This window comes from Triticum aestivum, chromosome 5D (assembly GCF_018294505.1).
Source record: "Triticum aestivum cultivar Chinese Spring chromosome 5D, IWGSC CS RefSeq v2.1, whole genome shotgun sequence".
Taxonomy (NCBI): Eukaryota; Viridiplantae; Streptophyta; class Magnoliopsida; order Poales; family Poaceae; genus Triticum; species Triticum aestivum.
Window position 1 is genome coordinate 97,330,189 of NC_057808.1, and position 11,066 is coordinate 97,341,254.

The 11,066-nt window shown below is 45.1% G+C and overlaps 2 protein-coding genes across 3 annotated transcripts; both read left to right on the plus strand.

Annotated features, from left to right (window-relative positions):
- Positions 1-1,572: 1,572 nt before the first annotated feature.
- Positions 1,573-5,786, plus strand: LOC123119663 (probable inactive purple acid phosphatase 1). Of its 2 annotated transcripts, none has more exons than XM_044539546.1 (13): positions 1,573-1,821; positions 2,252-2,474; positions 2,553-2,644; positions 2,778-2,844; positions 2,972-3,094; positions 3,204-3,296; positions 3,458-3,587; positions 3,741-3,822; positions 3,910-4,042; positions 4,177-4,382; positions 4,467-4,592; positions 4,687-4,996; positions 5,219-5,755. In XM_044539546.1, the coding sequence occupies exons 1-13, from the start codon at positions 1,715-1,717 to the stop codon at positions 5,528-5,530; spliced, it is 2,004 nt and encodes a 667-aa protein (XP_044395481.1). In that variant the 5' UTR covers positions 1,573-1,714; the 3' UTR covers positions 5,531-5,755. The 2 variants fall into 2 exon arrangements, with proteins under 2 accessions (XP_044395481.1, XP_044395482.1); XM_044539547.1 differs by lacking the exon at positions 1,573-1,821 and adding an exon at positions 2,074-2,211 and having other exon boundaries at positions 2,306-2,474; positions 5,219-5,786.
- A 1,859-nt stretch (positions 5,787-7,645) lies between these two features.
- On the plus strand, positions 7,646-10,564 carry LOC123119665 (uncharacterized). Its single transcript, XM_044539549.1, has 7 exons — positions 7,646-7,808; positions 8,270-8,389; positions 8,691-8,777; positions 9,378-9,588; positions 9,662-9,866; positions 9,937-10,137; positions 10,239-10,564. The coding sequence occupies exons 1-6, from the start codon at positions 7,669-7,671 to the stop codon at positions 10,107-10,109; spliced, it is 936 nt and encodes a 311-aa protein (XP_044395484.1). The 5' UTR covers positions 7,646-7,668; the 3' UTR covers positions 10,110-10,137; positions 10,239-10,564.
- Positions 10,565-11,066: the final 502 nt, after the last annotated feature.

The following is an 11,066-nucleotide window of genomic DNA, read 5'->3' on the forward strand; positions in this document are numbered from 1 at the left end:
CCATCTTCTTAAAGGAATATGAACCTGATCAATTGCAAGAGCATGAGCTTCTTCAGCCATCTTAGGAGCGACACCACCCCATTTCACAAGCAAATCTGACTTCCAAACACACAACAGTACGATTAGCAACATTTAAAGGATACAACATTTGCCCAAAAAATCCTGATCTCAACAGAATTAGACATGAAACATCTGGAGAAATGCGAACTGAAATGCATTTCCTTACTTGGGAAGCAATCGCTTGGCTAAGGATCTCTCCATCGCCTCTAACCTGCAACAAACCAAAGCATCATAGAGCCAGGACCTAAGCATAAAACCTGGAAGGTTTGACCACAAATAGAAGCGACTGGAAAGGAAATGGTGCAGCGAATGACCATGCATACCACGGCTGCGGCAGTGTCGTCGCAACTGGTCTCGATGCCGAGCATGAGGAGATCCCGGCGGGTGGGGACAGCTGCACAGGCCATGGTGACGAGGGCGCGGGGAGTAGGAGAGGTTGATGGGGAAGAAGCTGACGCGAGGAGGCTGCGGAAAAGCGAATGGTGATAGCGGAAGGGTTTTGGTGGGGTTCGGAGGAGGAAGGCGGCGGCACGTGAAACTGGCGGCAATAAGGTCGGGAGAAGGGTGGACGCCATTTTTCCAGGCGGCGTTCCGGCGGGTGACCCAGCAGCCTCAGCTGGGAGCACAATCAAATGCATGAACCATGCTCACTGTCCATAAACATAAAAAATATCTCTCACAATTCATATACATACAAAACATTTCATACTCACTGTCCAACAATCAACAAATAGAACCAAACAACAGCAATGGGGTTCCTGTGTGCCTGTTATACCTCTGATTTTTGAGGGAGAGAAAGGGGGCTGCTAGCTTGTTATCTTGGCCGGCTTGGTGCCACCAGGAGAATCGCTCGGTGCTAGCTGCAGAGAGGAAGAGAGGGCGGGGGTCAGAGCCCGGCGCAGAGAAGTACAGAGGAGAGCCCTACTCCACGCCCAGTGTCTAAAACTGATATTCAATTCCGATCCAATGGCAACCCCCGGCCATAGCATAAGCCAACTGACCCCCGCGCTGGAGTTCGCCGCGGTCTGCCTCATTCACGGCCTGCCCGTCGCCGTCCCGGACCCAACCCTCACCGCACCGGCCTTCCGCCTCGCCATCTGCCAGTTCGCCTCCCGGCTCCCGCGCACCCCCCATCCCTCACCGTCCACTGACTGTCTCACTCCCCTCCCGCCCACCACCATCCCCTCGACGCGCGCCACCGCCGCTCACCTATCGCGACCCACCGGCCGCCGCCGTACCGTAGAGATAGAGAAAAGATTACAGAGGGAGGGAGAGAGGAGAGGGGCTGCACCTCGACGCGCGCCGCCGCTGCCTTCTCTGTCGGGGGGTGAGGATTGGGTAGCTTTCTGTTCCTGTGGGGAGGGTGAGAAAAGAAAAAGAAAAACGTTTCGCACCTCGGGAGGTGACTGGCCCGGGCGAGCTGGCCGTGGGCGGCCCAACCCAACAGCCAGCCGCTCGCTGCCACCGTCCTCCAGGCCGGCGTGTTCGCGTGCTCCGTCCGTCGGCGCCGCGCTCGCAGGCCAGGCCGAACAGAACGGTGTCGGGTCTGGAACATGAGCGGCGCGCGGGAGTACGCGCGAACGATGACCGTGGTGACTGTTCCCCTCCTCCGTCGCCCACCACCTGTTCGACCAAGGTCCATGCTGTGCTATGGATGCTTCTTGGCACATGTTCATGCGCTCCATGGCTGCGAACAACCGCTGTCCAAGACTGTGAGAGTGCCACGTCCACGCCACGGTTCTTGCTCTCAATGTTTGCCTGGTAATTTGATCAAGAAGCATTTATCTCTAATACAATTAATCTTTACCGATTGATCTTTTCTCCACGTCTGTCCAGTTAATCTTTATCAATACTACTCCCTCTATAAAGAAATATAAGAGTGTTTAGATCACTACTGACACGGACATCCCTAGTAAAGGGAGGAGAAAAAATGCTGACACTGACAGAGTCAGTCAACTATTACGGTCTTTCTTGACGCCATTTTTCTATGCCATTATGTTTTCTTGGGAGCATCGAATAGTATCCTATGTCTACACGCCCACCTCAATGATTGGCTATATATTTGTCCATCCCTTCATCCAATCCTGCACACTTGGTCACTCGACGCAGTTGCACTGTGCACGCATATCATTAAGTTGCTGTCTTTCCTTGGTACTCCTTTTCCTTCTCCTGAAATGGTTCGAAATTGCAGGTCTTATGCTTCCTTCTGTACTTCTTGGAGTGCTGTCTTACCTGGGAGTTTCAGGCTTCTGGAGGAGATGAGGCTGTGGTTGGTGGTCATATGGTTGTTCGTTTGTGCGGCGGCTCTTCCGGGCGGCGAGCAGCCGCTGTCGAGGATCGCAATCGAGAATACGACCCTCGCCATCGATGACTCCGTACATATAAAGGCGTCCCCATTGGTTCTTGGGCTCAAGGTTAGTATGCCCCAGTTCTCACCACTCTTGTCTAGCTTGCTCAACAGTTGCACAGTGATGTGATGCCATCCTCTGCAGGGTGAGAACAGCGAGTGGGTAGAGGTAGAGTTCTTCCATCCAAATCCCTCTGATGACGACTGGATTGGCGTGTTTTCTCCTGCAAATTTCAGGTAACAATATCGGTATATCTGCACGGAGGCAGATCTATTGTGACATGAATTCAATCCACCTAGTCATTCTTTGATGCACCAATAAGATCTTACGTATTATTTGATTTGTTGTTTCTTTTTTGAAAAAAAATAGTGGTGCGATCTGCGATCCTGAAAATGAGTGGCAACAACCTCCGGTGCTATGCACAGCACCTATCAAGGTTGGCATTATTTTTCCTGTTCAATTGGGCTAATTGAGCTTCAGATATATAGTTCTATGCCAGGATTCAGACTCCGGGACACTTTCATTTCGGACATTAACCTTTCTCTTTCCTATCTTCATTGCAGTACCAATTTGCAAAGTTCAAGAATGATGGATATAATAGGTCTGGGAAGGGAAACTTGAAGCTTCAATTGATCAACCAGAGGGAAGACTTCTCTTTTGCACTATTCTCCGGTGGTCTGTTGAAGGCAAGGCTATACTTTGTTACCTCAACTTCTCTGCATAATAACAACTCTGCTCTAACAAAAAATATACTTGTCATATTCCTGAGACTGAAAATGTCCACTCCTGTAACAGCCCAAGCTCATTGCTGTCTCAAACATGGTCACCTTTGCAAACCCAAAGGCACCTGTCTACCCACGTTTGGCACAAGGGAAGTCTTGGGATGAAGTAAGCTTACCTATAAATTCACCATTGAGAGGACCGTTTTAAATTGTGTGTCTTTTTCACAAGAATATGCATCGTATTATTCTTCTCAATTCAGCATTGAACTAGCTATACAATAGTACTGTCTTCAGTTGTCTAAGGTAACTGTACTAGTACTATTGTAGATGACAATCACCTGGACAAGTGGATACAATATAAAAGAAGCAGTTCCTTTTGTTGAATGGGGTGCAAAAGGCGGGCCTCGGTTTCTTTCCCCAGCCGGAACATTATCATTCAACAGAAATAGCATGTGCGGTATGTCACTATTTGCCTATTCTTCTTAAGAGATGAGACGATCGTAGTTCAGAATTTACACCGTCAACATAACTGAGAATCTGCTCATAGGTTTTCTTAGATCATTTGTTTTTGTTTTGAATCAAACACCTGACTTCTAATCTGCACATGTAGGAGCACCTGCTCGAACGGTTGGTTGGCGCCATCCAGGTTACATTCATACTAGTTTCTTGAAGGATCTGTGGCCAGACTCCAAGTGTGTTGTCTATCTTGTCTCTTTAACCTGTTTTGAAATTGTGATGCATCCAGCTACTAAGAAATGGTTACTTAATTTTTTTTTCAGGTATACCTACAGGCTTGGCCATAGGTTACCAAATGGTACCCAGGTCTGGAGCAAGATATATAGCTTTAAAGCATCACCTTATCCTGGACAGGATTCCTTGCAACAAATTGTCATATTTGGAGATATGGGAAAGGTATGTTATGTTACCTGTCCATCTTGGTTTTATTTCATATTTTTCTTGTAACAACTAGACATTTTCCAGTTACGGTGATTCTCTTTCTGAATCAGAATTACAGTGATTTTTTGTGCTCGCATTTTTTCCTTCAGGCAGAGGCAGATGGTTCCAATGAGTTCAATGACTTCCAACCTGGCTCACTGAACACTACTAACCAGATCATTAGAGACCTAAAAAACATTGACATGGTGCTTCACATTGGGGACATTTGCTACGCCAATGGCTACTTGTCTCAGTGGGATCAGTTCACCTCACAGATTGAACCAATTGCATCGACTGTACCATACATGATTGGCAGGTTAGTTTAGTATATCATTTCAGAACTTCCTCTGGTATCAAAATGTGTTACTGTTTCATAAATACAAGAAGGGCATTTCTGCAGTGGTAACCATGAAAGAGACTGGCCCGGGACTGGATCTTTCTATGGAAATCTTGACTCAGGTGGAGAATGTGGTGTTCCTGCGCAAACTGTATTCTATACTCCTGCTGAGAACCGTGCAAAATTCTGGTAAATGCTGTGACTCAGTGAGGCCATAACTCGTCCTTTTAAGATATACAGTACAATCCTTGAAATTTACTGACAGACAGCTATCCTTCTTCAGGTATGCGACAGATTATGGCATGTTCAGGTTCTGCATTGCTAACACAGAAGAAGACTGGAGGCCAGGGACCGAGCAGTACAAGTTCATTGAGCAATGCCTGTCGTCCGTCGACAGGCAGAAGCAGCCCTGGCTCATCTTTCTGGCCCACCGTGTTCTTGGGTACTCATCCTGCACTTACTATGAGACAGAGGGCACATTCGAGGAACCGATGGGACGAGAAGCGCTGCAGGAGCTCTGGCAGAAGTACAAGGTTGATCTCGCCTTCTACGGTCATGTCCATAACTATGAAAGGACATGTCCAGTCTATCAGGTATGTACCTGGTTAGCATTTGCACGAGACTGAAGTTTTCTGTAGAATATTGCATTTGCACTTGCTTCAGATGACAAGTCCCAGTAAGTACTATTGCTAGTATTGCTACTGTAAATATTATGGTTTACAGGCATAAAACTTACATATCTTGTTACAATATATTTTTAGGAGATAGTCTGTTACAATCTTATATGTCCTGTTACAATCTTTCATTGGTTGCAGAGCCAATGCGTCGTTGATGCATCGGATCATTACAGTGGCCCGTTCAAGGCAACAACACATGTGGTTGTTGGTGGTGCTGGCGCTAGCATTGCAGATTCAGCATTCACCACATCAAATATCCAGTGGAGTCACTTCAGGGATTTCGACTTCGGGTTCGTCAAGCTCACGGCCTTCAACCAGTCATCCTTGCTGTTTGAGTACAAGAAAAGCCACGACGGCAACGTGTATGATCATTTCACAATCTCACGGGATTACAGAGATGTCCTGGCTTGCTCCATCGACAACTGCCCAAGGACTACGCTGGCTTCCTGAAGCCCCAACACTTTCAAACGGGGAATCAGTTGATCTGCTAATGGTTGCCGGTTTGTGTGTGGCCCAATACAATTGTCTAAGATATTTACGTATCTTAGAAACTTGTATTGGCTACCTGAAACTCCAGTACATTCAGACGGGGGAATCAGTCGATGTGCTACTGGTTACTGGTGTGTATGTGGCCCAATACAAGTCTGTAAGATATTTAAATATTCCAGTTCTCTATACGAAATAAATTAAAATAAACGGTTCTTAAGGGTTTTTTTTTTGAACGAAGACGCTAGACGCGTCCGGCTTTAAATTAATAAAGCCCTCAGGCACCAGATACAACCCAGAAAAGCAGAAAACAAGTTCAGTCCAAGACGACGACGAAAACAGAACAAAGGTTCCACGCGAAGGCAACATTACACCAACCAAATCATCCAACGCAGAAGACCTATCTAACATGAAACATCCACCAAAGGCTCCAAAAGCATCATCGAGTCGTCGTGTTTTGTCTAGCCATCACCTGGATATTCTTGATGCGCGCCAAGGCCTCCGACATGCGCTCAGCATCGCGCTCCTTCCCCAGCGGAGTCCACGTCTGTAAGAAAAGGTGACATTTGAAGATCACATCCGCAGGGTGGTTAGGAAATTTTTTCTCAATCGTAATTTTATTGCGCGTCGTCCAAATAGCCCATAGTAGCGCCCCTACGCAACGCCAAGCGATTCTACTACTGGTCCCTCTCGTGGTTTTAAGGATGGCAATCAAGTCGTTCCCCGAGGCTGGGTTCCAGTTCGAGTGGAAGGCTTCCCTAACTGCACTCCACGCAAACCTGGCTAGGTGGCATCTAAAAAAGACGTGGTTAGCATCTTCACCTAGACCGCACACAGTGCAGGTACCGTCAGCCGGACCGTTACGTTTTGCCACATTATCAGACGTGGGCAGCCTATTCCTGAGCATTTGCCACATGAAGATTTTAATTTTCAAGGGCAGACCTGCCTTCCACAACCCCCTAGCTATATCAAGCGTTGTCCCTTCAGTAAGCTTGCACAACCCCCTAGCTATTTTACGGTTCTTAAGTTTCAGTTCTGGATTTCCAACCTTCAAAATTCTAATTCGATATTTTGAGTTTTTAAGTTTCAAAACGCGGATGCTGAACTCAAAAATTTAAATTTGTAGAACTTACATTTTCAAGTTTACATAATATAATACCATAATTTAAAAAAAATAAAGATCGAGTCATCAATTTTTAAAATATATAAAATTTGGCACAAAATAGTAAGGGGACCAGAAAATAAGTATTCTTTGTTCGTCACGTTGTTTTTCAGAAAACCACCTGATGTTTCTGGTAATCAACCGCAGGTCAGTTTTAAGTCAGAATTCCTCTTTTGCCGGGACCCCTGATAATTAGGTTAATCAACCCGCAGTAAATATCAAATGCTTTTTAAAAAATCATATCTTTTAAATGCTAACTCTAAATTTAACATGTCATATATGAAATTTGATAGAAAAATACGTAGAATCTGAATATGATGTTATTTTACCTGTTAACCATTTTAAACATTATATGTAGGGTGCAATCTTAATCAATAACGCATGATCCGTCCTTATTCCGTGCATGTGCCATTCCGGATTGAAAATGGGCACCTTAGCAAAATCAAAATTGGAGACGAAAGAAACCATCTATAACCACGATTGTTCGCCTCGCCAAAACCTCACAAAAAAAAGTTGATTTCTTATCCTATGCCGAGATAGACGTCTTAGGATTGACAACATCCAAACGCGTTGTGATTGTGTGAGCACTGAGGTCATCGTTGGCAAGAGTGGGAAGGAGGATATGTGGTAACACAAATGGGATATCATGTGTTGAAAGGAAAGATGCGATAATTTATTTTTAGAAAGTTATAGGGGCTTCCAGAAGAAAGAAGAGTGCTATAAGTTCTGCGGAGGCACGATTTTTTCAGAAGAATTCTGCGGAGGCACGTAGTCGAAGGTAAAAGAACACCCATCAAAGCCCAGCCCAAATTGAGGGAGAGACCGACTACGTATCATTTTCGGCCATATGGGTGCCCTCACGCGGGAGAGACCCACCCCACGCGGCCACGCCACTCTTTCTCGTAGGCCCACCCCACCCCACCCCCACCCCGACCTCGCGATGGCCGGCGACGGCGATCCCGACACATACCTGAAGCGCACCCAGGCGGAGATCCTCCGTCTCGAGCACAAGCGCGCGTGCATTGACCAAGAGGCCCACAGTCCCGCCGGCTCTCCAGCACTCTCTTCGCCTGAAACTGGGTAAGATCACCCGCACCTCCCTGCCATTGCTTATCGCCGTTGAAGAAATAACCTTTTTTAGGCGCAAAGACACCAATTTCGTCGAGAACTGCAAACGCAACCGCTATGAGTAGTAGTTCAGTTAACAGCGAGATAGCACGCTCAAGCCTGAAGCTTAAGTGTGCCCATGGAAGGTACAGTCCCAGTCCCAGGGACGTGCCTAATCAAAACAAGTATACTTGTTGGTGAGGTGAGCAGTAGTAATATTGGGGATACTAGTATGGATCTGTCTAAGTTTGACGCCCTGACGCTGAATGACACGCCTCATACGCTTGAATCAGCCGACATGTATGCCCATCTTCAGTTTGCCCTTCCTTTATAAATTAACACTGTATTTCGTATGCTGAAATGATGGGCACTTGTTATAACCCATATGGCCGGACTGACCACAATAGTCACTGACACAGTACCATTTTGACTAGGGTTGAGGAGCACGCCGGCAAGGTGAGCAGCAGTGAGCCTGGGTGTACAAGCATGGATCTGGCTAATTTTGAGACCCTGACGCTGAACGACACACCTCACACACTTGAATCAGCTGACAGGTGTTTCCATCTTTATTTTGTCCTTATTTTTATTAGTTTGCTTTGTTCAAATGTTGGGAAATTGTTATGACACCGTGCGTGCGTGCGTGCTCGCGTGTGTTGTTTCCATAAGACTTCCGAGACTCCAATTCAGTAGTAAATAGAAGTTGACTAATGTGTGTGTGTGTTCTAAACATGCTCCATTAAATGTATATCTCATGGTTAAGATTGATTATAGATTTATTTGTTTCCATAAGACTTCCGAGCCTCCACAGCCATAGTAGAAGTTGACTAAAGCATGGATGTAAATTGTTTGACCTAGGGTGGCAATGCATGCTGACGCAGTCGATGGTGCCGTTCTTGATTCCACACTTGCGGAGCCACCAGCGCACGAGAAACAAAAACCAAGGTAAGCACTCCCCAAACATGTTTTAAATGATGTATACAGATTTTCAGAAAGCACTCAATAGCTTTATGTATTGGGGCTATGAATTGTCTTTCATAGGTCATAATGGAAAGTAGCTAGTTGCTATGCCTAGTGAACCCCACGTCATCTATATTTCTAGAACCAGGTTTTAGTATCACACCCATACCGAGGTACTGTAATCAATGGTGCATAGTGAATAAAGCAAGGTTCATTACAGCTTAAAACAAGTTCAGTTAAGCTGAGAATCTGTTTATCACAACTTGTCCCTTGTTGTATCATTACATGAACTTCGTCCTACATCTATGTATCGGACCCTGGGATCAAGATTATATAAATCTAGCTGTAGACAATCATATGAAAAGCCTCACTCGATGCAACTGAGTTGGAGTGTCATCGCTTGGCATAGCATGATAAATCCCGAGCTCTTACCGCATGAGTCACTCGATGGAGCTGAGCTTGAGCGTTATTGCTTTGCCTTAAACGGGATCAGAGAAACGTCTAAATAATTACCCGTAGCAAAGAGTGGGTCTTACACTAGTTATTAACCTTTTTTGTTGACTGTACTCTGATGTTTCTATCTAGGCGGGAGATACCACGAAAATATTGGCCACCCAAGTATGAAGGTGATATAAAATTTGCAGAAGAACAAGCTCGAAAACAAGCTGAATCAATTCAAGAACGAGGACATTATATTTCTTCTAAGGAAGAACTTGCTCAAAATGGGAATAGATGGATGACCGAGGAGGCGATGGTGGCTTTCAGAAGATACATCGAGAGTGAAGATGATCTTAAGGTTCCCATGTTTGTTGTAAATCTTTAATTGTTTGGACTGTAGAGACCTATCACTAACACTTATTTCATCTTAGGGAGTTGAGTATGAATTTGATGAACTTCTCCATCAATGTTTTAATGTGGAGCATTATTTAAAGACATGTCATCACTTCACCTTTACTGTCAAGATAAAGAAGCATGGCTCAGCCGATTGGACATCGGTGATGTACTTCGCTGAGGTCCGCGGAATATTTATGATAAAGGATTATTTCTGTTATCCTTTGGACCCGGATGAAAATGGTATGAGAAATTTCACCTTGTGAATTCCAGTGATCTAACAAGATTCTAATCTTGTGGCTTATTTTGTTAGGTCAATGTTATGTATGTCAGAACCAAGGAATGCATGAGTTAAGGCACCCATCGGTAGGGATATTTGGCTGCGGCAAGGAAGATGCATCATTTCCCTACTATTGTGAGGAAAGTGACTCTGATGAATATCATCCAAAAATGGAATGGAGTGAATCTGATGATGATATGAGTTGATGTCATTGTCCATCATTCTTGTAGGAGTGTAAGTTAACTTTAGCTCTTCTATTCTCATATCCTCTAGATCTGTTGACTCAAGTCAAGTTGCTAGTTGATTTGACAATCGCAGTGTATAATCGACTACAGGCATCTGAAAAATGGTCACTTGCCGCACAGCAATGGCTTATCAGGGTTCACCCCTAGCTCCAGCAGTATCATCCATGGCTGGCTGGGACCTTTTTTATTTTTGGGTTCTATTTAGAGAGACTGGCTGGACATGGGATGTGCTATTATGTATTGTTGGTTATAATGCCACACTGGTGTTTGCTCTGATGCAACTGGTTTGTTTAAGTTCTTGGGTTCGCACCTGGTGAAATGTAAGTTTGCATGTACTTTTTTTTGAGTTGGTGTTTTCATGTACCTGGAACTGATGAAGTACATCATCTGACTCAAACACCTGAATTGTGTTGTCCTTTTGTGATGATTTCTCTTTATCTGAAGTTGGTGATGCACTTGAACTGAAAGATATGTTGCTAGTAACGGTATCGATGTGGTGCCACCTGAAATATTTCCTTATTTTCAAGATCTGGCTAGCTTAATCTGTGCTAGTGCCTGCACAGGACCTTCCAGGGCGTGAAGCAGCGACAATATAAGAGGGGAAACGCTTTAATCCCACCGACTGATTTAAGCGCAGCAACAACTGACTCGTGTTAAGTCTTTCGCCCCGCTTTATTATATATAAAGTGTTAGAAGGGAGAGAGAGATTGGTGGAATATTTGGATGTATTGTTTGAGCATCATGGGCATATATGTAGAAGTACAAAGACCAACTTGGAGTACAAGACAAGGCAGGACCGAATCCTAGTCTATCCTATACTTCCTAATAATCAAATACTCAAAATCCCCCCGTAGTCACAACGGTAACGACGCAGACGGTGAGACTGAAGAAGAATCCGAAGGCAAGCCGATGGACACC

Bases quoted from the DNA above. Each gene is read 5' to 3' on its own strand.
- LOC123119663 (XM_044539546.1), top strand. From the start codon at position 1,715: ATGCTTCTTGGCACATGTTCATGCGCTCCATGGCTGCGAACAACCGCT. The intron at 3,297-3,457 runs GTAAGCTTACCT...GTACTATTGTAG, and splicing joins AAGGGAAGTCTTGGGATGAA to ATGACAATCACCTGGACAAG. The intron at 4,043-4,176 runs GTATGTTATGTT...TTTTTCCTTCAG, and splicing joins TATTTGGAGATATGGGAAAG to GCAGAGGCAGATGGTTCCAA.
- LOC123119665 (XM_044539549.1), top strand. From the start codon at position 7,669: ATGGCCGGCGACGGCGATCCCGACACATACCTGAAGCGCACCCAGGCG. The intron at 8,390-8,690 runs GTGTTTCCATCT...TGTTTGACCTAG, and splicing joins ACACTTGAATCAGCTGACAG to GGTGGCAATGCATGCTGACG. The intron at 8,778-9,377 runs GTAAGCACTCCC...GTTTCTATCTAG, and splicing joins CACGAGAAACAAAAACCAAG to GCGGGAGATACCACGAAAAT.